This window comes from Balaenoptera physalus (assembly GCF_965194825.1).
Source record: "Balaenoptera physalus genome assembly, chromosome: 4".
Taxonomy (NCBI): domain Eukaryota; kingdom Metazoa; phylum Chordata; class Mammalia; order Artiodactyla; family Balaenopteridae; genus Balaenoptera; species Balaenoptera physalus.
The window spans coordinates 90804743-90830911 of NC_138891.1; the positions used below are offsets into that span (position 1 = coordinate 90804743).

Genomic DNA, 26169 nt, shown 5'->3' on the forward strand with positions numbered 1-26169 from the left:
CTCACTTCAGGGCCTGATGTCTCCTTTCCCCTGGTTCCTTCCTACACGTGTCTTCTGCAGAGTGAATCCTTTCAGTTCACGTTTAGGCCTCAGCCTGATTTAGTGGATCACTTTAAAGGAGGATGGACCTGTCAGAGCTTGGCGAGGCCGCGGCCTTCCTCCGAAGAAGTGAGGCCGAGCTGCTTCTGCGCCAGACCACGGCCTTCGATGGCAAGACTTGTGGCGCCTGCTGGCTTCACTTTATTTTACTGCTTCCAGGCGGCAGCTCTCTGATCAGTGGAGAGAAGCCATCAGTTCTGGAGCCTAACTTATTTGCTTGGGGTGCAATCTGTCTCTATGAACCACTGAGCAGTTGAGGAGCTCAGGGTGTGGAGGGTAAAGATGGAAGTTTGCAAGGAAGAGCAGGAGGGCCTGGGAGGCAACCCAGGCCCAAGCCCTGCTTACTTGGCCCTACAACAGGTTTTCTCTTCAAGGGAGCACTATTATAATTCAGACAACCCAGGTATGACCCCAGATAAAGTCTTTCTCAGAAGCCTCTTCATGTGGGTAAATAGCAGAGTAGAGGGAGGGGGCTGAAACTGAGACTGCAGGGGAGTTGGTACACTGGTAGGAAGAATGAAGGAAAAGGCTCCAGGAAGGCGGGAGAAACAGAAGCTGTCCTGGGCTCTCTTTAGGATTTGCTGATGCTGGAACTTTGCCCTCTGGCTGTCTTCTAGGTCAGGAGGGTCACTCAGCCAACACTAAACAGAAGATAATTGGGAGACTTGCTCACCCTGCTGAATAATTTCTTGGCAGTTATAGGCAAGGACAAAGGTTAATGAGGATTTACCCATAAGATAAAGGCTGAGTACTACATTAAAATCTCTAAATAAATGTTACATTTCCCCCCCTCTTTCTTTACATGTCTGGGCTGCATGGCCATCTTCTGAATTTTGGTTAATTGGAGACTTAGAGTCAGATTCACAGTGTGATCCAGCATCAAGCCACCTATATATCTCAAGTCCAAAAAGTATTAGACAGCACAGCCTAAACCCCGACCGAGAGTTGTTCTAGTACTCCGAATTAGTCAACATTAGGCTTTAATATGACCAATTATAATTCAAGCCAGTTAGGTAGCACATTCTATTTCCATCATAGACCAGTCCTGGATCAGTTCCCAGTTTCCAGTCATTGGATGTCATTACTGTGATTGGATTTTAGAGTAGCTAATTATAATCCATCAAATCAAATACAATAACAGAACTATCCCTGAGGTCAGAACTGGTCATGCAGAAGCTTATCGCAAGTAGTTAGATAATGAGGGACAAGATCCTAGTGGTACCAGGGAGAAAATCAAAATGCCAAAACATTCGAGATAATTGGATGATACATTTAGTAGAATCAGCACTGTAAATAATTCCTTAAAATATAACAATCCACATAATTTTTAATTTTTTTTTTGGTCAAACAATCCTTCCTCATAGAAATGCATTGGCAGCACAAAGAGGAGAGTCAGCAGAAGTTTTTCATCCCCCTGGGCTAGTAGACAATGGAGTCTGCTTTTTTGAACTCAGGCCAAATGGAAGCTGTGTGATAAGAGTATTTGGCAAGTAGTTTTGGGTTCAAATTCCCTGTTCCTGACGCTTTCTGGCTAATTAGAGCAAATCACTTTATCTTAGCCTCAGTTTCCTTATCTTTCAAATGGGAACATATGCTTTCTCTGCCTACCTTCCTTCATGAGGATCAAAGAAGACAATAAATGTGAAAAATAAACACAATGCATTACTATGATACCTAGAAAACTAGAATTGCTGGGTGTCAGGGAGGAAGTGTGCTTTCAGAAATAGAAACAAAACACCATTTCAAGGTAAATGTAAATGATTTTTATAGAACGAGTAAACCATCTAGTTAAAATAACTACAAAACTGAATACAGTATTACTTCAATTTTGATTAATATCATAGAAAAAAGACTTGAAAAAAATGCTTCAGATAGATAACAGTGGTTATCTCTGAGTTGTTCCATTATGGGTGATTATTTTAAAATGTTTTCCTTTACACATTTCTCTACTTTTAAAGCTTTTTTTTTTTTTTTTTTTTTAATTTTATTTATTTATTTATTTATGACTGTGTTGGGTCTTCGTTTCTGTGCGAGGGCTTTCTCTAGTTGCAGGAAGTGGGGGCCACTCTTCATCGCGGTGCGCGGGCCTCTCACTATTGCGGCCTCTCCTGTTGCGGAGCACAGGCTCCAGACACGCAGGCTCAGCAATTGTGGCTCACGGGCCTAGTCGCTCCGTAGCATGTGGGATCTTCCCAGACCAGGGCTCGAACCCGTGTCCCCTCCATTGGCAGGCAGATTCTCAACCACTGCGCCACCAGGGAAGCCCAAGCTTTTTTGCAATAAACACATGTTACCTTTATTTTGGAAAATATATTTAATCATCTAAAGCTATGAAATCATAGAGATAAACCTCCTGAGCTTACAGATGAGAAAACTAAGGCCCAAAGAGTTGAGGCCATTGCCTTACATCTTGTTACTAGTAAAGCCAGGCCTAAAATCCAGGTGGCCTGAATCAAAGCCATTGCTGTCTATGTTTCCATCCTTGCAATCATTCATGAGAATGCAAGGAATTAAAAGTTGACTGAGTTTATTTACTTCATCTTCAGAACCATCCTTCTCTGGGACTCAGTCTCCGGTAGGTAAGTGCTTCCAAAAATTCTTCTCTCCCACTGTTTCCAGAGGTGATAAAAGAAAGAGCTAATCATGAGGCAGGTGATGAACATAATTTCTGAGAGAAAAACTGGAGGGAAAAAAGCTCAGCATATAATATAGAGGAAGAATGCTTTAGTGGAAAAGCTCTGATTTACGAGGTAAATGACCTAATTTCTAGTGTCATTATTCTAATGACTGTCACTAATTAGCTATGTGACTATGGACAACTCTCTTAATCTCTTCCCAGGTTCTTTTTCTAAAAAAAATAAAAATGACAAAAGGGAAATCTGTGCCAGGTGGTACCCATGTTTCTTTCAAGTAATAACACTTGGTTTAAAATGCAGTACCTTAAGCACACACAATGTATGCAAATAGGTGCTTTTCAAAAACAAGCTTATTTTTATAGACATAACACAAAGCCAAATTAGCTTTTGCAAAAAACCCAAAATGATCAGTACAATTAAAACCAGTATTTAAAATGCAAACACCAAGTAGAAGCAAATGCAAAATCAGTCAGATAGGAATACAAAAATCCTCTTGCCCAGCAGTTTGAGTGGTGAATTGGTTGTAACCAGGGAAAGGGAAAGAGAGCACAGTGTAGGTGGTGATGGCAGGAAAGTAGTGAGCAATGAAATTCTTTTCAGAGACAAGTGTGATGGAAGAGGGCTGCGTGCTGCCCAGCTTCACCTCCTTCTTCCGCACTCAGTCCTCAGGTCCTATCGTCCACCCCTGGGGAGAGCGTCTGGCGAGGCTGCCCCCCCTGCATCAGTGAGGCTCGCTAGCTTTTGTCACTCACGTGTTGGGGAGGTGGGATGGAGTTGGCACTACCCGCCAGTGCTGTGGCTGCAGTGGGGTCTCCCCTGTGCATCCCACAGCCCTGGGCTCAGATTTTCCCTCTTCCAGCCAAATGCTCTCCTTGCCCCCTCCCCCCTATCTACCTGAGGAGCTGTGAATGGGGATTTCTGGGAGCTTCTGGTAAGACTCACTTTCCTTTAAGAGACCCTTTCTTATTCATCTTCCCTAGCGATCTGCCTCAGGTGGGAGAGGAGTTGAGAAGCATCCCAGCGAGGCCAAGAGAAGCTGCCTCAGACGTTCATAAGAATTCTGGCTCGTGTCACCCAAAGCCTCTTATTGGTTGATCGCTTTGCAGAGGGCTGCTTTGCTAAGGCGTGAGACATGGGGTTGAGGAGGCAGGGGGAGAGAAAAATAATATATGGGGAAAAATAATATGAATCAGTTATGCTGTATGACAGAAATAATCCGTATTCTCTCTCCTCAATTCTCCCCCCTCCAAGTCTACCGTATAATTCTCTTAGCAGGCTTTCATTCCAAAGTTAAAAATAAGGTCTAAAGAAACCCTGACAGACAGACATGGCCACTAACCTAAATTTTCACTTAGTTGCAACCAGACGTTTCTGAGGGAAGTTTTTTGGAGGGGAGCTGGGAAGGGTAAGAGCACCAAGCCAACCACCAAGCACCTGGGGCTGTGAGTGGGAGGTAAGTGTGGGGACTGGGAGGGGTGGGTAAGGCTTTGGCAGGTAACCGTCTTGTAGCAAAATGTTCCCAATCTCCACTTGCTGAAACGCTTCTTGCTCCTAAACAGTCCTTATGTGGGTTTATCTTCAGGGTGAGCGTTCATAATTTTATCTAACTTTGCAACTTCCTATATTGGTGACGCCAGGTCAACAAGCAGACTTAGCAGAAATGAGACCATGTCCATCAGCATGAAAGTGTTCAATGTACATTTCCTACAGGGACTGTAGTTAAAAGTCCATTTTTTTCCCCTCTGTAGGGAAGAAGAAATGCTGGATTCATGATGTGAAGAACGCTTATGTTGAGGCTGAGATTAAAGGGAGTGGAGATGATGGCAGAATAATTGTTGAGACAACAGATGGAAAGGTAAAGAAATCTTTATTTCAGCCCTTTGGTGACTAAGTTCTCTATTTAATTTAATAATTAGGTGTGTCCTTTCTCCAATTGTTTTGTTAAAAACCTGGAGTAGGAGATGCCACTGATACACTTTAGAAAACTCATTAATCTTTTTTTTTTTTTTTTTTTAGCTGGCTGCTTGGAGTTTATTTTCTACTTGGTGCAAGGCACAAGTTAGGGGGTGCCGGGAAGGCTCTCATGTGGCTTGGATAGTAAAGAGTGGAGTTCTCTCAACTTCCTTTTTGGTGTTTTGCTGTTTTGATATTAAAAACCCAACTGCTTCTGTTGGCTGCAGCCTGCTCTCTCAGGGAGGGGAAGGAGGGGGGGCTCTGATGAGCCTAGCGCCTTGGGAGGAAGCCCGGCAGCCGGTGGTGGCCACTCAGGACGGGGGCCTGTAGTTGGTTTGGCCAGGCTGGCCGCCAGGCTGCTGCTTCCCCACGGCTTCCCGAGCCAGGTCACAGGTGATCATGCCGGTGGAGGCCGGGGCTGGTTCTGAGTGCTCTGGGGACTCCAGCACTGTGGCCATGAATGGGAGAGTGGACTTCCCGAAAAAGAAGCTAGCCCACCAGTGTCCCGGGTCAGCTCTGGGGAGACCGGGGTGGCGGGGGATGCCTTCCCCAGGGCACTCGGCACTTCCGCAGGAGCTGTTACTGGAAGTGGAGCCCAGGCGGCGCCGGTAGTAGTCGTGGGTGGCCACGAGCGAGCCGCTGGAGGGGATGGCTGCCATGCTCTTGCTTGTGGGCTGGTGGAAACCTCGGCGGCGACCCCTCGCGGGCCTCGGCGCTCGATCACGGACGGCGGGGACCGGGGCGCTAGGCCACTGAGCCCATCTGCACAGGAGACCGCGGCCGACGGCTCCGCGACCCAGACGCGCGGGGCCCTCATTAATCTTTAAGAAGCTCCTCCACTTAACTGTCAAAGATGTAATGACGAACATTGAAGAATCATAGTAAACCGGCTGCCAGTGGTAAAGCTCATTGACTCTAGAATGCACAACTTTTTCCACTTCTTCCATCGTATTTCAAGTTCTTTTTTAAAGGTGCCTCTTGGAGTAAATAATGACCTTAGGAACTGTGAAGCAAGCTATGTTTGTAGGATCAGGAAAGAGTGGGATAATCTGAATAAAAATAGAACAGTGTCAGAGGATCCAAGAAATGGGAGAATGGTCAATAATGTCAAATACTAGAGAAAGAGATTTAGGGCTCGGAGAGAGCCTTGATCTTCAGAATTAGGAGGTCACCTATGACCTTTGAAAGAGAAGCTTAGGTCAAGCGTTGGGGCATAAGTTAGACTGTGAGGGGTCATAGAGAGAATGTGTAGTGAGGCTGTAACAGTCCCCAACACCTTCTCCCTGTCACCAAGGTATTCAGAGCAACAGGGCAATATTGTACAGACAGCCTACTCTCAGAACCTGTGCCTGCATCACTGACCTCAGGTGCCTGCCAGCTCCATGGCAGAGAATTGGGCCCTATTTCTGCCCTGACTTGGATGAACACTTCATTATAGATTTTACAGATGATTTCCTGCCCATATGCAATTCACCAATCTCCTTCCAATTCTGCCCTTCCCAACTCCATAACAAGCCACATCCTGTAACAAACAGGTACGATCATTATCAAGAAAGTTTGTCTTTTTCATGCCCTTATCTTTGTATTTAGACAATTTATGATCTAAAGCATTGCCATCTGAATTGTAAAATTCTGGAGGCCACTCAAAAACTACCACTTATGATGTCTTATATGCCTTCCTGATGGTGTCTGTACATTTAAAAAATCACAAGTTAGGTAGATTTTATAACTAATTAATGGAATTAAGGGCAGAACTTGGTCCTTATCAATAGGAATATACATATTTAGGCAAGGGAAAAATTCAGAATGTCTTAAATAAGGAAACTAAGGGATTCAATTATTTTCTCCCAGTCTGTGTGTTGTCTTTTCACTTTCTTGATTGTGTCCAGTTCAATTTTATTAGGCCTCCAGATGAGAAGTTTGTTCTTCTGAGCACATTTTTAAAAACTGCTGTCTTTTTTAACAGCCTTTATGGTGATTTGTGAATATAATGTGGTTACAACTATGAAAGAAATCATAGGAAGAAGAACATGAAAGCAATAAGTTAATGATGTAGAAAGAGGAGTCTAAAGGTGGGTGATTTTGTTCTGCTTGACCTTTCACCATCTAATGGAGGTCCCGTTCCCCCCAGCCCCACTCTGCATCCCCCTGGCTCCAGGCTTCCTCCTCCTGATGTTAGAAGTGACTACACTTCCCATCACCTTCGGTCTTTGTAACATTAACAAAGGCAATAAAGCCAGTGGGTGGAGAGTAATACTTAAAGTTGGTAACGAAAGGAGAGAAAAATAGAATCAGAGCTGAGGGGAGGTTTTCGATGTAAAGAGACCTGATTATGTTCTATGGGAGAGAAGGAGTCCATGAAATATGGAAACTGAAAGGGACTCAAAAGAAAGGGGATTACTGTTTGAACAATGTCAAAGAAGACCATGGATAGGAATGAGATCAGGAATATTGAGAGTGTGGGAGCCTCAGAAGAAGCAGCTATTACCAACTGGGATTAAATGGAGCAGTCAGCTGACACCAATATGCATTAATCAAGGAAAAGGGCTCTAGGAAATGAGGTTAGGAAACTTCTGAGAGTAACTCTAAGCAACTATTTGGTAGTAGCAATGCAGCCATATTAATTAAGATATCAATACTTATTGAGTACCTACTATGTCCTTAGCATTGTTATAAGGGCTTTAATAACTTTAGAAGAAGAAAACATCTAGACTACTTCTTAAGATGCTTATAATCTAGCTGGGAAATAGTTTAACACAGCCACTTATTAAAACATACACAAGAGTTAATACTATCAAGATAGTACAGGTTATGTATATGGTAAAAGACTTAAGGAAGGAAAAATAATGAGCTGGGGGAGTTGGGGAAGGCTTGAGGAAGAGAATAAGTCTTAAACTAAGTCTGGAAGGATGAGTCTGCCTCCTTGATCGTTCACTCTAAATTCCTTCTTCTAAACCTCTAGGATATGTTGAGACATCTAGAGAGGGGCTAGATCATGTGCAATATAATGTGTGTTCTCTCAGGGGCAATCAGAGTCTGAGGAGCCACAGGATCAGGGCATTGCAATTTAGAAAATTTTGATTCAACAAAATCACTTTTAAAAAACTTTATCTTCGGGCAAGGAGAGAACATGAGTCGGAGGAACACCTGTTTCTTGGAAAAAACAGGTTGGTTTAACTTCCTCTGGCTCCATCCTCTAATGAGGCATCTTTTTCTTAACTCCTTGAAAATTCTTCCCAATGCATGGCAAAAATGAATGAGCATAGAAGAAACAGGGGAATATATCTTACATTTTTCTCCTCTCTGAAGAGTCTGAGTGTCAAGGAGGACGAAATCCAGCAGATGAATCCCCCAGAGTTTGAAATGATTGAAGACATGGCAATGCTGACTCGCCTCAATAAAGCATCTGTGCTGCACGCCCTGAAGAGGCGCTATAACCATTGGATGATCTATGTACGCGTATATGCTTCACTCCTGAAACAGAATGCTGACATCACATTGGCGATGTCCCAGCCGTCTTTTGGGTGAAAAAGATATTGAATTTAAGCATACTCATATGAGAATAATCCTTGAGAAATGCTCACTGGGAAGGGACATTATCTTAGCGTTTCCCCAATTTTATTTGGTCAGTATTCATATCCCTTCCCACAGGTTTTCATCCTAAAGTAAAGGCATGAGGCTTGGAGCATGATAGACCCATGTGCAAATGCCACCTCTCTTTCTTACTAGTAGTTTTCTTCTTGAAGTCACCTTATCTGTAAAGTGGGATAATAATGCCTGTCTCTCCATGGTAGCTTGGAGGATGAATAAAAGAATGTAAAGCATGTAGTTCAGTGCCTGTTACCTAGTTAGTGCTCAATAAATGGAATAATTTTTTTTCATCCTCATTAAATTGGTGATGATTGGTTGCTCAGCTTCTTTAATTCACTCAGAATCTATTCAGCAGGAGCTGCACTGAGCAGATTAGGCAAAGATGATGGCATTTGGGACCCATTGCTGTAGCAGCCTTGCCATGCAGCCAGCTTGCTCCTGGGCGCTCTGATTTACGCTGTGACTGTCTTTGTTTCCCTAAGATGCCGTAACAAAATTACCGCAAACAGGGTGGCTTAAAACAATAGAAACTTATTCTGTCACAGTTCTAGAGGCCGGAGTCCAAGATCAAATAAACTCAGAAGTCACACTCCCTCTGGAGCCTCTAGGAGAGAATCATTCCTTACCTGTGCCGGTTTCCGGTGGCTTTTGGCATATTCCCTGTGGCCGCGTCACTCCAATCTTTGCCTCCATCTCCACATCACCTTCTCCTCTGTGCGTCTCTTATACGGTGATTAGCTGTTGGATTTAAGGCCCATCCAGATATCATCCCGAGATCCTTACCTTAATTACACGTGCAAAGACCCTTTTTCCAAATAAGATCCCGTTCACAGGTTCTGGCGGTTAAGATGTGCACGTATCATAGCCACGGTCCAGCCACCACGGTTTGAGTGACCCACATGAGCTACTACCCCAGTGCCTTAAGCATCAGCTTCCTAATCTTGCTGAGGCACAGATTCGCTTTGGGCCTCAAATGCCTGAGAGCTGGTTACCAAAATCAACAAGACTGCTGGCAGCGTCCTCCTTGTCTTCAAAAGGTGTGTGTGTGTGTGTGTGTGTGTGTCAGACAAGTTAGTGGTTGACAGATCTCCCAGGGGAGAGGTAATCCCAGGCCCCCTTGTTACTCTAACCTGGTTCTGTCTCTTCCTATTAGAAGTCCCTGCTGTGCAAGAATCCAAAAGCTCTCTTTCTTTTAGTTCCTTTATAAGTAAATATTCGAGCAAATGTTACCTGACATTGAAAGAGCTGACAAACCTGGAAGTATTCCTAACTTGTTTTCGGAAATCTTTTCTGATCTTCTGTCTTCTGTCTGATCTTCTGTCAGGGTCTCTCCTGTGTGAGCATCAACCCTCAAAAGTGGCTTCCAGTGTAACACAGAGCAGTGGAAGCTGTCTACAAAGGGAAGAGGCGATCAGAGGCTCCCCCTCACATCTTCGCTGTGGCCAGTAATGCCTTTCAGGTTATGCTTCACAGTAAGTGGCTGCCCTGCAAAATGAAGGGTAAAAATATCTGATCTACTTTTTCTCCGTGTCACTAAGAGGCAGGTAGGCATTGTTAGCGGAGCATGGCCTTTATAGTTGCCTAATCACTTGAAGCCTCCGTTTCCTTCTGGATAAAACGTGGGCAAAATAGGGCCTACCTCCTAGGGTTATGGGGACGATTAGCTCGCATATCAAATTAAGTGAGATAATGCCTTGAAAGTGCTCAGCCGTGTCTGGCCCTGAGTGAGCCCCCTGTAGATGTCAGCTTTTATTACAAAAAGTACCTGCTAGAATGTCTGGCACAAGAGGTTATTCTGTAGCTATTATTACACTAGGCTTAATAAAAGGCTTAAAATAGCGATATGTCAACCATTCGTCATTTACCATTTGTATTTGGAGCAAGGAAAGAGTGATAGAATTTGTATGATCTTATGACTGGCCTACATAGAGTCAAGAGAAAATCTATTTTACTTTGTACCATTGAAATGGTATTTTTTTCTAACTGTATACAGAGCAAATCCTTCTCCTTGTGTCTGACTTCAAACCGTAACCAAGGAAATTTTGAATAAGTTCATGCCAATACATGGCAGCTCTGGTAGAAGAATGATCTGACATTTTCCTTTCTTTTGTAGATTGAAAGAATCAGTCTGTACTCTTCACGTTAAGTGTTTGCCTTGCTTTTTCTTTTTGGCCAGCGGTGAGAGTTTCAATCGAAACAGACACTTACATTTCACTGGATATGAAACATAAATTCACTGCCTTTGAATTGTTGTTCTTTAGATACCGAATACATTCTAGGCAAGAGTAAGATAGGAAATTGTCATAACACTTTAGTCAGTGATTAGCCAAATATGGTGCCAGCTAGGCTGCCTCCCATTTTAGAAGATCCTTTGGAACCTGCAGTGCACATGCTGGTCTTAATCATTTTCTTGATGGAGAGAGCTCCCTGTCCAAATGATCATTTTCAAAGTTCTCTGGTCTGGCTAACTGGGCGGAAAGACTGAAAGTCCAGTGGGTATGACCACAGAATAGATAACGTGCTGTTGTGAGCAGCCAGAATGGGACAGGCCAAGGTACATTAAGTAGTGGGAACTAAAAGATGGTGAGGCTTAGAGGGACAAGAAAAGGGAGTGAAGAAGAAGGATGGAAAGGATTTCACTGATACCATATTGTATGTTAATTTTGATGGGAAGAGCATTGGCTGGCCAGGTGAACTGTCAGTATGGTGGCTGAGGGGAGAGGCTGGGACTCGAGAAGCAGTCAAATGCTCAAGTTCTTGCCTTTCCTATGCAGTGATGATGCCGCCTCATGTGGTGGGCTGTCCATTGGCTTCAGCCATCCCCAGAAAAATAATAGGTCTCAGAATCTTAGAGCTAGAAGGGTGGTTAAAGTTCAGCCCTTTGCAGAGAGGATAGACTATTTTCTGGAGTTTCAGGCAGATAAAGGCAGGCCTTGATCCTATGACGCTTTGGGTGAGAGGCTATAAATTCACCGTTGTGTCCTCTCCACATTACAAAGTTAGCTGATTATCAAAGGTAAAGGCCAGGTCCATGTGATGGTAGCCTTCATATGTGACAATCTCTTGAACAGTTGGTGGTGAGGAGACCTATCTCTAATTAGCAAAGATACTCTTCAGCTTTTTGTTAACAGGACCATGAGGAACAGGCTTCTTATTTTTATAAAGTCTTTGATCTTTCCCTACTCCAGATTTTTGCTCATGATATTTTTCTAGCCTGAGATGTCCTTCTCCTTCTCCCAACCAACTAAATGTCTGCATCTCTTTCAAGTTCCCTCTTAAGTTCCACTTTTCTATAAAACTTTCCCTCTTGCCTTAGCTTATGTGGTTAAAACTATTTATCTTTCATTGCATTTATAATCTGAACCAGTTAACTGTGTCATTGAATTTCCAATCATAGAGGAGAATCTGGTGCTGGAAAGACTGTGAACACCAAACATATTATCTAGTAATTTGCCACCATAGCAACCACGGGTGAATCCAGAGAAAAGCCAGTAAGTGTTTATACATCTTGGCAGAAAAGGTGGGTGGCCCTATCTGCTAATCATGGAGGCTCTGCCCCGATCACTTATGGGGAGAAAGGAGGAAACTGCACCATAGAACAATTAAAAAATTATAGAAAATTATTTTTCCCCATTTTTCCTTTGCCTCTTGGAAGGATCATCAAGTACTCTGAACCAATAACCCGAAAACATTAAATTACATAATTTGTTTCAGATCTGTTTCAAGGGGCATTTACTGGCCTGATCTTTGTTGCTTGGACCCTCTGAGAATTAACTACTTAAGATCCAAACCACCTTCCCCCAAAACTAGGGTTACCAATGCCTTGAATGGCCACTTTTGATATTTCTTAATATTGAATATCTTCTTTGTGGTATTTCTTTAGCTACTGTGAGATGTCAGAATCCTTCAAATATGTACCAATAGAAAGAACTCTGAAAAAAAAAAAAAAAAGAAAGAACTCTGCTTCCTTTACCACTAACTTCTGGACCAAATCCCAAATGCCCAATGGATGTACCCTCAACTTCAATCACATTCTAGGTTCTGAAAACTTTACCTTCTCTCTTTCTCTAATTATTTTTATCCTTGGTAATTTTTGCTTTAGCTTACTTTGTTTAGCTCCATTAACAGGTTGATGGTAATAATCTGAGGATACCTAGACCATGAGAGTTGGTATGCAAAATAAGATTAGATAATGCTGAGAAAAACTCAAAATCAATGAGTTACTGAGCTGTTGGAGCCTCTCATCTATGTCTGACATTGCTGCTTTGCTTTTTCAGTATGATCCTAGATGTTTCCTGCTGTATTTGCAAGATAAGAAGTATATCAAAATAGCAATCTAGTCCAATTTCCACACCATAGAAAGTTTCTTTCCAACCACCACATTCCTGAATTTGATTGATTTCTCTAGGTATCATTGAATTCTATTATTCACTAGATATTACTTCATTTGTGTGTACATTTTAGGTTGTTTTGTGTGCATTTGTTTGTTTGGTCTAACCGTTGAGCCCGATGATAATACATAACACAATACATAATACATAAAAGTTCTGTGAAAAATTTTGCTTATATAGCCCTTTTATTTATTTAAAGGACAGTAGACCCATAATACGTAGAAGGAATATAGTATTTGTAAATCTATAAATTCTTAAATACCACATACTATGAAATGCCCCCCATAAAATGTATCTTTGAGGCTGACTGGAAAAAAACAAAGCTATGTTGCAGTTTAGGTGCTAAGTGGTCATTAGCACTCGCTCAGTGTAGGTGACCTGCTTTGGCCCATCAGCCTGAGCCAATATGATTCAAATTCAAGACCAATAATACCATTTCAAGTCACTGCTTGGTATGAACCTCTAGGTTACTTAGGAATAATAGCAAGCAAAAATGTAATTTAATAATGCCGCGTCTGCTGTATTATTTTTGGATAAATTTCCAGGTGTGAGGATTGAATGGGAAGAGAGGCAGATTAGCAATGAGGGGGAATATATGGAACGAAGTTTGGAAATAGGCTATGGTATTTGTTGTTGTTGTTTACTTTGGTAAAATATCAGTTTTCTTTTCCTACTCAGGCCAATGCCAACCAAAAGAGAAGCATTGCAAATAAATGAACTCCCACAAAAGTCATGGGGAGTCATATATTATCAATCTTTCATCCATTTATTTTTGAGTTCCCATTCCAAAATAACCTTTCATCACCAAATTTGGAAGTCGTTTTTGGCTACTGGTTACCTAAACAAGAATGAGTTTTGACCTGGGTGTAGAGGGCTTGCCATATTACAGAATTCTGGGAAAAGTTTCATCAGCTGTATTTCTCCTACCTGTATCCCAGGGGACTCTACAAAATCAAATCAAATGAGTGAATCCTGTCTTGGAAGCATTTGGAAATGCCAAAACCCTGAGAAATGACAACTCCTCTCGCTTTGTAAGTAACATGATTGAGCAATATATCAGAGTCTTTAGTTTTTAGCAAAAGGTAAAATTCATACCTGAGCACACAGATCCAAAAAAAGTTTTAGAACATCAAAGAAGGTTATTGATTAATGTTCATAATATTAGATTCCTCAAGGAAGTCCGCCAGTTTCATCATTAAGACAATTAAAAATACATAGAAATGTGTACTTGAGAAGCTTCTGCTGTTTGGTCAGTTTCAGGAAGAAAATATTTATCTCAATAGTTTCAAATTCCTTTCTACTCCCAGTAGGGAAGCTCATTCAGCAAATGCTAATAATGTTTTATATTTTAGTACATTTTACAGATCTGTAAATACTTTCTCCTTCATAATTTCCTATACTCCTTGTAATAAGTCATTTTAGTAAGCACTTCCAAATTCACTTACTACAATTATTGTTTCTACTCTTGCCTATGGCCTCCCTGCCCCCGCATATTTTTCATTGAGGATTTTTTTGGGGGGCACGGGGAGAAAGCACTTTTTAAAGTAGCTTTTGATAAATAGCAGTCCCATGATAGAAGAAGGATTTGGATTTCAAACTCAAGCTTCACTAATCCGTTTTATGCCAAGAATGAGTGGCAGGGAGCCACTATATAATTTACAAGGAAATTTGCAGAGGGCTTCCTGTTTGAGTCTCTAGGCATAATTAAATAACAGCCTCCTGCTGATTTGGCTGTTTTCCCTCCAAAGCCTTAGAGTTGCCCTGACTACACTTGCATCTGCTTGCGATGTCTGGCTGCATAACAGGTACTAATACTGGGCAATAAAACAACTGCTAGATTTGGGATTTGTTAGAATGTGGAGGGATTTTCTGCTTAAATATGAAAGAAAGAAAGCTGAAAAAAAAACCCAAAAAACCGAGAGGGCAAAAGGAAGGATGGAAGAGAGAGAGGGAAAAAAGGAAGAAAAAGGAAAGGGAAGAGAGTAAAAGAAAAGGAAGAAAGAAAAGAACAGTAAGTAGAAAGAAACGTAAATAAGGAAAGAAAGCAACTGAAAAAGACCAAGAACAAGAAAAAAGTTGGAAGGATAGAAGGAAAGAAAGAAGTAGAAAAGCAAAGTAAACAAAATGGATGAATGGAAAGAAGGAAGGAAAGAAGGGAGAAGGAAAGAGAAGAGGGGGTTCAAAAAATCAAGAAATCCAGGTTAAATTCTTTCGATTAATACTCTGTATGTATACTATGAACAAAGAATGTCACCTGCCATATCAGTAAAAAAGGATGTTGCAGCCATCAAGCCATCAACCACTGTAGTCGCCCCCTACCCCACCACTGTGCACCCTGAGGGGATTCAGGTTGGAGAAAAGCAAGATATTGGCCCTAGATAGTTAAGGTGCATATCAAAGGAACAATTTCAATGAGCCAGACTCTTGCATCTTCCCATACATAGAAAAGCACTAAATTCATTAACTTGAGATGTCTGATTTTCTTTAATTAGCAGTAATCTTTCGATGTTCTAACTACCTGGTTTTTGCTGTAAAAACTCCTATATATCCAGGGACCTCCCTTACCTCTGCGGAGCAGCCCCTCAGAGCTACCTGAGAGGCTGTCTTCTGGGCTTAAGCCCTCAGAAAGTCCACCGAATAAACATAGTTCTCAACTTTTAGGTTGTGCATTTTTTTCAGTTGACAATACACATATTTATATGTAAATGTACACATGCATAGAGGTACACATATGTGCACATATATGTGTATATATATACATGCGTATGTTTGTGTGTGTGACTCCCAGTAGCCTGCATTTTGTTTTTTTTTTTTTTAGCCTGCATTTTTTAACTTAATGGCTTAATCACCTTGTATTGGCCGCTCTCCTTCTCTTGCCTGGCTGCAGTCCTGGTCTGATTCCTTCCTCGCATGGGTACATGTTTACCAGTCTGCCTTCCCCTCTGCACCAACATCCTCATCCTGCGGGCTCTAGCCCCCTGGACTGCCTCCTTGGCCGTGTCTTGATGCACCTGGGCTCTGTCACTTCTGGGCAGACTCTCTGCCCCACTAGATCCTATCTTATGGCTTTTCATTGACAGGGAAGGAAGGGAGCCCCATCTATTATTCATGTCAAAGTTGTGTTTAAAACACAAGTCAGATCATGTTACTCTTCGCTTAAAACCTCCCAATGTCTTCTCAGCACAAAATAAAACCCCATTCCTTCCTGTGGCCACATGGTTTACCTGATATGGTGCCTGCTGCCTGCCTATACTCAGACTCCGTTTTCTGCCCCCTTTTCTCTTACTTGCTACACTCCTGCACAACTGCCTTTTCTTTTGATTTCAAAACACACCAAATATTCCTACATTAGAGCTGTTACATTAGCTGCTTACACCTAGAATCTAGAAGAGCCATGAACACACCTACTTTTCTAATGTGGTATCTCCAGTGCCTAGCAGGTTTTCTGGATCATAGCAGATGCTCAACGAATGTCTGTTTAATAAATGGAAGAATACGCCAAGCAGATATTATTTTTCTCATTTTTAGATAAGAACACTGAGGCCCAGAGAGATTCTATAATGCACGCAAGAATGAACAGCCAAGGGGGCGGGGATAAATTAGGAGTTTGGGGTTAATATATATGCATAACTCTATATAAAATAGATAATGAATGGGGACCTACTGTATAGCACAGGGAACTATACTCAGTGTCTTGTAGTGAGCTGTAATGGAAAAGAATCTGAAAAAGAATATATATATATATATATGTATATATATATATATATATATATATACACACACACATACATATATATGTATGTATAACTGAATCACTTTGCGGTATACCTGAAACTAGTACATTTTAAATCAACTGCACTTCAAAAAAAAAATAATAAGAAGAAAAAAAGAAGACACAGCCAGCAATCAGCAGGTCTGAGGCTAGACTCCAGGACCACGGCTAGTCCTGATGACACCCCAGCTGCCTCTCGACATTAACTGGTGCCATCACAGACCCGTGTTGCGTTTTTTTAACTTTGGGGCAAGTAATCACTTTGGGAGTGATGTGTGTAATGAAGCCATTGCAACTGCTTGGAATGTTTCAATAGGAGACTGTGTTCTGTGTCCACCCAGGGCAAGTTCATCGGGATGCACTTTTGTGCCAGAGGCAAGCTGCCATCTGCAGACATCGACATCTGTAAGTAGCCACAGCACTGTCTAATTACTTTTCTTCTACACCTACGTTTGAATCTTTACTCATGTCTCATCATGCAGATTTGCTTGAAAAATCCCGGGTGGTTTTCCAGCAGCCTGGAGAGAGGAACTACCATATATTCTATCAAATGCTGTCTGGGAAAAAAGAACTTCATGGTAAGTGTATTATTCTGGAGCTGAAGTTCATTCTAAAACAAGAGACAATAGTCAGATTACTGGAACTGGAAAAGTGCTGTTTAATGTCTCCTAACCTCTTTAGGATTCAGTTTGTTCATCCTAAAACTTAAGAAATTGAACCAATTATAGAACCAATGTTCTGTAATTTTACATGGGTAGAGAGTAAATGGTAGCACTTTTTTTCAGTTTGGTAGTATTTGGAGGTGGGTAGGATGCCCAGCAGAGGTAAATGAATGTGTGTGTATGCATGTGTGCACACATGCTTGTGTGTGTGTGTTTGTGTGTAAAAAGCATTAGATAATTTTAAAGCCTTAAATGATTAAAACCACTAATCATTTAAGTGGGTGCTAGAGACCAGAGGCCAGAGGTGGGAGACATCACCATGGTGTTTAGTGGTTAATGGGAGTTTTATAAAGAAAGGAGGACTTGGGTTGGGATACGGAGATTGGGAAGGGGATGTAACCAGAGTAATGTGTGGAGGGTATTTCCAGTAAGAGGAACAGTGTACACAATGTCAGGAAAAGGTAAGGCAAGATCAGGGAACAGAGAGACCAGACGAACTGGAGGAAAGGATTTTCATAGAGGAATAGTAGAGATTTTATTCTGATGGTGTCTGAACTCAGGAAGTTGGGAGGGTGTTGTGTGCATGTGTGTGTGTGAGTGTGTGTATGTGTGTGTGTTCCTGTGTTTTGTGGGGCGGGATGGGGTAATAGGAGGTCGTAATTTGTTGAGGGCAGTGGCAGTTAGGCTGGTGTGATGGGCAGGATAGACTGGAGGCAGAAATACTGAGGGAAGTGATTGCAATAGTCCCAGGATGAGATGACAAGACAGTTGTCTAAGGCACTGTCTGTGGGAATAGAGGGCAAGGGGATGGGCTCATGGAAGAATAGAAAAGTCTAGGCAATGATAAAATGTACAAATGAGGGAAAGTGTTGAGTCAAAAATACTCCCAAGTTTGGTAATTTGACTAGGATAAAAGTAGTGCCATGAACAGAAATGGAAAAGCAACTTGTAGGGTAAGAGAACGGACTTCCTGTATTCACTCAACAAATATTTATTGTGGGGCTGCTATGTATACACTGCTTTTTAAGCATGGAGGATAGAGAAGTAAACAAGACCCACAGGTCCCTGCCCTCGTGAGCTTACATTCTAGTATGGAAGACGGTAACAAACAAGTAAACAAAGAAATATATAATTTCAGAGAATGGTAGGTCTATAGAGAAAAATAAAGTGGGTGAGGAGATGGAGTGAAATGGGGTTTGGATGATGTTGTTTTATTTTATTTTTTTAACATCTTTATTGGAGTATAATTGCTTTACAATGGTGTGTTAGTTTCTGCTTTATAACAAAGTGAATCAGCTATACATATACATATATCCCCAATTCTCCTCCCTTTTGCGTCTCCCTCCCATCCTCCCTATCCCACCCCTCTAGGTGGCCACAAAGCACCAAGCTGATCTCCCTGTGTTATGCAGCTGCTTCCCACTAGCTATCTATTTTACATTTGGTAGTGTATATATGTCCATGTCACTCTCTCACTTCGTCCCAGCTTACCCTTCCCCCTCCCCATGTTCTCAAGTCCATTCTCTATGTCTGCATCTTTATTCCTGTCCTGCCCCTAGGTTCTTTAGACCATTTTAAAATTTTTTTTAGATTTCATATATATGTGTTAGCATACGATATTTGTTTTTCTCTTTCTGACTTACTTCACTCTGTATGACAGACTCTAAGTCCATCCACCTCACTACAAATAACTCAATTTCATTTCTTTTTATGGCTGAGTAATATTCCATTGCATATATGTGCCACATCTTCTTTATCCATTCATCTGTCGATAGACACTTAGGTTGTTTCCATGTCCTGGCTATTGTAAATAGAGCTGCAATGAACATTGTGGTACATGACTCTTTTTGAATTATGGTTTTCTCAGAGTATATGCCCAGTAGTGGGATTACTGGGTCATATGGTAGTTCTATTTTTAGTTTTTTAAGGAACCTCCATACTGTTCTCCATAGTGGGTGTATCAATTTACATTCCCACGAACAGTGCAAGAGTGTTCCCTTTTCTCCACACCCTCTCCAGCATTTACTGTTTGTAAATGGCCAATCTGACTGGTGTGAGGTGATACCTCATTGTAGTTTTGATTTGCATTTCTCTAATGATTAGTGATGTTGAACATCCTTTCATGTGTTTGTTGGCAATCTGTATATCTTCTTTGGAGAAATGTTTATTTAGGTCTTCTGCCCATTTTTGGATTGGGTTGTTTGTTTTTTTGATATTGAGCTGCATGAGCTGCTTGTAAATTTTGGAGATTAATCCTTTGTCAGTTGCTTCATTTGCAAATATTTTCTCCCATTCTGAGGGTTGTCTTTTCATCTTTTTAATGTTTTCCTTTGCTATTTTATTTTATTTTATTATTATTTTTTTGGCTGCACCACACAGCTTGCAGGATCTCGGTTCCCTGGCCAGGGATTGAACCCAGGTGACACGGCAGTGAAAGCCTGGAATCCTAACCACTAGGCCACCAGGGAACTCCCCAGGAGGTTATATTTTAGACAGAAGGGTCAGATAAGACTTCTCTAAGAAGGCAATGTTTTGGGAATCCCCTGGCTGTCCAGTGGTTAGGACTTGATGTTCCTACTGCAGGGGCCCGGGTTTGATCCCTGGTCAGGGAACTAAGGAACTAAGATCCCGAAAGCTTCTTGGCAAGGGAGGTGGCGGGGAAGAAGAAGGCAATGTTTTTCCAGACACCTGGATGAGTAAGAGAACAAGTAGGCAAAGATTTCCAGGAAGAAATTTCCAGGAGGAAGTAACAGTGAGTGCAAAGGCCCTGACGCAGGAATGCATTTGGTTTATTCTTGGAATAGAACAATGGCCTTCGTGGGGGGCAGAATGGAGGGGTGGAGGGTGTAATGTACAGGCAGATAGGCTGGGTCAGACCAAGCAGCACCTTCCAGGTTATGACGAGAGTTTACATCTCGAGTGCTATGGAAAGTCATTGGAAGGGGAGATTGACAAGCTGATTGGATTTCAAAGGTATTGCATCTGTCATTGAGGACAATGGTACTCCCACAGGAGTGACTGTGGGATGAGATTGGAGATCCAGGTGAGCAAATTGATGGGGAACAACCCCCCCCAGCTCATTATGCCTAGATGAAGTATGGTATAAATCCAGCAGCATTTTGACTACATGGTCTTCAACTCCAAATTGTTCTCACCAAATGGAGAAAGCTCTACAAACTGGACAGTTATTTTTGCCATGGGTGCAGCTGGTGATAAGAAAGCAGCATCTACTCTCTTTCCCACCTTCCCTCTACCTAACCCTGGAACAGGTTGTTTTTGGGGTTTTTTTGTTGTTGTTTTTTTGGTCTTCCTTTGACTAGCCCTGCCAAATCTAACATTCTTGACACTCATTTCTATGCTGTGCAGGGTATCTGACACATAGGGTCCAATGTAAGTGCCAACAGTGACTGCAAGATTTTTGGAGCTTCTCTGTTTACTAATAGAACCATCTGAAGACTGGGCTGCTATGGAAAATTCATGCTTATCATGAATTCATGTACTTTGGTCAGTCTGTGGGCTGCTGAAATTGATTAGTGTACAAAGGCTGACATCTGGTGGTGCAAGTTGGGTATTGTCAGTTCATTTGTTTATGGCACTAATTGTCATTCTTTGGGGGTATTTAAAAATTTTAAACTCTTTCTATTCATGGCTGCCAAAGAAGAGCTTTAGAGTGTCCTGAGGAGTGACACAAGAGGGCAGGGCTTAGCAGTATGAGGACTGTGTCCAAATTTCCAAAAATAGGAGCATTTGTGTATGACAAACGAATCGGGTGTGAAAAATGACAGCAGAGGCTGGCCACCCACTGAAGGAGCCAAGGAAATGGAGTGATGTGTCATCCCAGAGCCAGTCCTCATTTAACCTCTACCTGGCCTGGAAGATCTCATCTCCCCTTTCCTTTCAGTTAAGGCTGATCCTTGTTCCAGGTACAGCTAGAACCCACTTCCCCAGTCCCTTCAGATAAGGCTCCTTGAAATCCTTTAGTTCTCAACATCATCTGTATATCTTGGTCTGGCATATATCTTCCTTTTTCTCTTCTTTTATTTGATTTTTTTCTTTATATTTATTTATCATGCTCACTCTTGCTAGTCAACTGTTGTGTAAACTTCAGGAGGGGAGGTCAGGAAACAAGTCCTTGACTCTTAGAATCCTTGACACTTTGCCTAATACTCTGAGAACTCACTCCATAAAGTGACAGTAATACACAGTGGTAGTTGCCAAGAGGTGCGCCTGAGAATGTCTACTGGTGCCCTGAATGCCTCTGGGGAAGGAAATGGTCAGAGTCTGGACCTCCTATTCTGGAGCATATTCAGTTTACCCTCTTTACCCATTAAGTCTCTCTTGAACTAGTCTCATATCTTTACTCACTTTCTCCCCACTGGTTATTAGCGGGCATAAGATGTGTGTATGATTGTGCAGATTGTGTGCTTCCCAACTCCAGAGAATGCAATTCAAACCGTAGACTATGTGAATGATTCTTTCTGAAGTTGGGCAGTGCACAACCTCTTCAGCTGTACACGGCAGCACTGAGGAACAGGTAATGACGGGTGATGTGGCATAGAGGCACTAGCTACAGAACTTCATTTGTGAGATCCTAAACTGTTTATTTTTGGCCCAGTGTCAGCTTCTCTCCTTTCCATAGTGAGCACTGTCTTGGAGAACATTCAGCCATTCAGAAAGTAAAATTTAATGTCAGGATGACATGAAACAAAGCCTTGAGTGATAAAACACTCACCCTTAATGGGTTCTCTGCATCTCCTACTGGAGAGTGGGCCCTAGAAATGAACCTGTATAACGGTTGACACCTGCACTTTTTGGAATTGTGAAGCAGTTGACTTTTACCTTTAGCATCCCCTCATCCCCTCTCTTTCTGCCCTACCCCCAAACTTCCTGACACACCCCCTTTCCCCGTCTGCCTCCTCCCGTCCTCCAGGTGCCCCAGCCTGGTCAACTATCTTCCGTGTGGGCCCTTACTGGCCTAGACAGTCTCTCTGACTCCAATAGTGTCTCATAAAAATGCATTTAGTTTTTTTTCTCATTCTCTCAAGGCCATTTCCCGCGATAGAAAGAAATTAATTAAATAAAGGAATCCCCGTTTACATGATACTCCTCTGAGATAACCTCAAGCCTCAAACCAGTTAAAATGTACTGTTCCTTGAAAATAAGTTTTGATAAGGCCCAGGGCGGGGGAGATGTTTGATCTAAAGGCCTTTCAGAGTTCCTCATTCATGCTTCTAGCCTTGACATTCTCTGGAACCACCACTTTATGCTGAGGGCAGCTGCTCCAGGGAATGGTTACCATTGCGGCAGCCATGTTTCCGGTTGTAAGGAGATAGAAGGAAAGTCCATCGGGCGTGCTGAGTGACGTGCAGAAATGATGCATCTGGAAGCGGGGAGGGGCTGAGGGAGAAATGCATATGTAGCACTTGGGCTCACCATTCTGTCTTATTACCAGCCCCCTCCTGAATCTTGGCTCTTTCCTCCACCTGGTCCTCTCGTCCTTGGGCATGTGGCGTTCTTGCCCCCTGCTCTGTCTCCCTCTGTGTTTGCCCAGTGTTGAGCTTGCACAGAAGTAAGACCCTCCTTCCATCTATGACAAAGGAGGAAATGGAATCCCGTCATGTTTACTCATACAGGTTTCAGTAGTGGGTGGCGTAGTCTAACAGAAACACTAGAGACTGTGTTCTATATTCATTTTATCATTAATTTGACCCTGGGCAAGTAGTGAGCCTTTCTAGCCTTTCATTTTCCTATATTTACCATGCAGAAAATAATGTCAGATATAGCACATTTGATCATCATGACCAGGATGAAAATGATCAAAAATGACATAATAAACATGAGAGTAAAATGAAAATTCTATAAAAGGTTGATCTAGAATGATCTAACAGGTAATTTGTGGCAAAGCAATCTTGGAAAGTAGATTTTTTTTTTTAACGAGTCAGCCACTGAAACATGCCCCACCGCCTAAAGACACAAAGCAGTGTTTCCTGCACTGTTTAGGTGTGTGATTCCTCTAGCCTCCTCGAGGGAAAGGACTATTTTAGTTTTGTATCCTTACGTCCTCCCATAGCATATACCTATGGTAGAGAAAAAAGATTAAACAAATGCTTTGATTTGAAAGACATGGAGATGATGTCTGTATCTGAGCTGTGAAGGAGGTGAAGGGACAGGACATTGTAGCACTCAGATGTCTGGCCTGGGTGTGGTGGTGACATTCACTGGCATAAGGAACCACAGAAGAGGAATAGCTTCAGGGAAGATAAGGAAAACATCATCGATCTGGTTGTGGTAATGTTGGGTTTAAGCTACCTATGGCCATCCACATTGAAATGTCCAATGGGAAGTTGGAGACTAGGTCTGGAGCTCAGAAAATAAATGTAGATTTGAGAGTCATCAGTAAAGTCATGAATGAACCTTGCAAAAGAATATATAGAGAGATTATTGACAGTATACAGTCGGGACAGTATTTGATACCCCTGCTGACTCCCTCTTCCTTGAAAATCTCCCCCTCTTGGCTTCTAGTATACCACCCTCCCTTGTTTCTCTCCTAAATCTCTGGGCATAGCTTTGCAGGTTTCTCTCTTTCATCCAGTCCATGACTTCAGAGTGCCCTGGAGCTCAGTCCTTGGCTCTATCTTGTGGTGATAGATCATCTAGACTGACCGCTTTAAAGATTTCTATCTGATGACTTGTGAATTTGGATCATAAGTCCAGACTTTTCTTTAGTATTTCAGACTGATAGCTAACTGACTCTTTTATGTCTCTGCTTGCATGTTGAATAGGCGTCTCAAACTTCATATGCCTACAGCCTAGTTCCTGAACTCCACCCCGCGAGACCTGCTCCTACCACAGTGTTTCCCAGGTTGGCTGAAGGCATCTCCATCCTTCCACTTGCCTGGGCACAAACCCTTGGAGTTATCCTTGATCAGCCTTTCTCCCACATTATTCTCATTTGTTCCATCAGCAAATCCTGTTGACTCTACTTTCAAAACCCAAGCTCTGGCTACTTCTCACCATGTCTGTTGTTATTCTCCCAGTCAAGTACCATCATCTCCCTCCTGAATTAACCCTTTCCTGGTATCCCTGCTCCCACCCTGTCCCTCTGTCTTTAACCAGCAGCCATAGTAAATTGAAAAAAAAAAAAAATCAGATCATGTCACTCCACTGCTCAAAAACCTGTAATGGCTTCATAGCTCACATAGACCAGAAATGCCCAAATCCTCAACATAGCCTGTGAGACACTCTTGATGCCACTCTGACCTCATGATCTACCCCTTCTTTTTTTTTTTTTTTTTTAAGAAATTCACGTTCTTTTATTTATTTATTTATTTATGACTGTGTTGGGTCTTAGTTTCTGTGTGAGGGCTTTCTCTAGCTGTGGCAAGTGGGGACCACTCTTCATTGTGGTGCGCGGGCCTCTCACCATCGCGGCCTCTCTTGTTGCCGAGCACAGGCTCCAGACGCGCAGGCTCAGCAATTGTGGCTCACGGGCCCAGTTGCTCCGTGACATGTGGGATCTTCCCAGACCAGGGCTCGAACCCGTGTCCCCTGCATTGGCAGGCAGATTCTCAACCACTGCACCACCAGGGAAGCCCCTACCCCTTCTTTGACCAACTGTAGCCTCTCAAAATCCCAGGCAAACTTCCACCCCGGGCCTTTGCATTGGCTTTTTTCTTTCTGGAACATTCTTTCCCTACTTATCCATGATTCTCTCCCATATCTCAAACTTGACCTTGTGGAGGCCTTCCCTGATCACCCTATTAAAAACTGCAACTCTGCATCTCCAACACATTTTACTCCCTTTCCCTGCTTTTATTTATCTCCATAGCAATTACTATCTTACATGTCAAATATTTTACTCATTTTTTTTTTTTTTACTTCTGTCTCCTCCTGTTGGAACATAAGCTTTATGAGGGCAGGAATGGGATTTTTTTTTCACTGATGTATCCCTAAAACTTACAATAATGCCTGGCATATTATTGGATCTCAAACAAATATTTGTTGATATAAAGTGAAGCATAAGGAAGAATATAAGGAGATTCCTGAGAAGTAGTAACATTTCAGGGACATTTGAATCACCACTGAAGTAAATACTTTAAAAAATTATTATGAATTATATTTCTATTTAAGTTATATATTGTACTTGCATTCAGCCTGATTTCTTTTGGGCTAGCCCAATTACTTTTATCCAATAGCTTTATCAAAGTATTATTGACCTAAGTGTAAGTATTGACATATGTATCTATGAGGTGAAACCATCACCACAATCAAAATAATGTACGTATCCATTCAAAAGTTTTCTCGTTATCTCTTGTAATCCCTCCCTCCTGCCCATTCTCACTTCCTCAAGCCCTCCTCTCCTAACCCAGTCCGTAGAAAACCACTAATATGTTTTCTGTCACTAATATGCTTTCTGCAATCTATAGATTAGATTGCATTTCTAGAACTTTATAAGATGGAATCATGCAGTATATACTCTTTTTTTTCTGGCTTATTTCACTCAGCATAATTATTTTGAGATCCTTCCATGTTGTAGCACATATTCATAGTTCATTTGTTTGTTTGCTAAGTAATAATAATCCATTGTGTGGATAGACAATGTTTTGTTAATTATTGATGGACATCTGGGTTGCTTCCAAATAGAGCTGCTATGAACATTCACGTAGCCCAATTTCTTTGTTTCTGAGATTTGGGGTTCAGGATATTAGAGCCTCACTTCATTGAGTACTAAACAAAACTCTGATTGGCTCAAAAAACTTCACTGGGAGCGAGTGTCAGGCTTTAAGAGGTTAATGTGATTTGGCCACTTCGGTTGCAGATGTGCTGCTGACAGCTTGCCTTGGCTTCAGCTTGCATTATGCTTCCTGACTAAGTGAATCACGTCAGGAGTCTTAGACATATCAGAGGTGCAGCACTGAACACAGTAGCCGATTTATGGATCCCTTGAAAGACAGACTCAGCCTCCTAATAGGGAGGACGTGATGTGACAGGATTACACTGCTAATGTTCCCTGGGTGCTGACCCCAGGGTCGGCCTGCTTCCTAGCTTTTGAAGCTCAGGCCTGT

General features: G+C 42.1%; 1 protein-coding gene and 1 pseudogene across 2 annotated transcripts in view; one reads left to right on the forward strand and one right to left on the reverse strand.

Moving 5' to 3' along the window:
* Positions 1-381: 381 nt before the first annotated feature.
* MYH15 (myosin heavy chain 15) overlaps positions 382-26169 on the forward strand; it is a gene marked incomplete at its 5' end in the record, with an annotated part of 275049 nt that continues 249261 nt past the window's right edge. The window contains 11 exon segments of the mRNA XM_082460984.1: positions 382-502; positions 4484-4590; positions 7998-8147; positions 9604-9648; positions 9652-9755; positions 11677-11722; positions 11729-11770; positions 13609-13632; positions 13636-13701; positions 16784-16847; positions 16925-17020. Of these exon segments, the coding sequence (XP_082317110.1) occupies positions 382-502; positions 4484-4590; positions 7998-8147; positions 9604-9648; positions 9652-9755; positions 11677-11722; positions 11729-11770; positions 13609-13632; positions 13636-13701; positions 16784-16847; positions 16925-17020 (865 nt within the window).
* Positions 4767-5521, reverse strand: LOC309660081 (pancreatic progenitor cell differentiation and proliferation factor pseudogene; annotated as a pseudogene). The gene has a single exon. The product of its transcript is annotated as a pancreatic progenitor cell differentiation and proliferation factor pseudogene (transcript).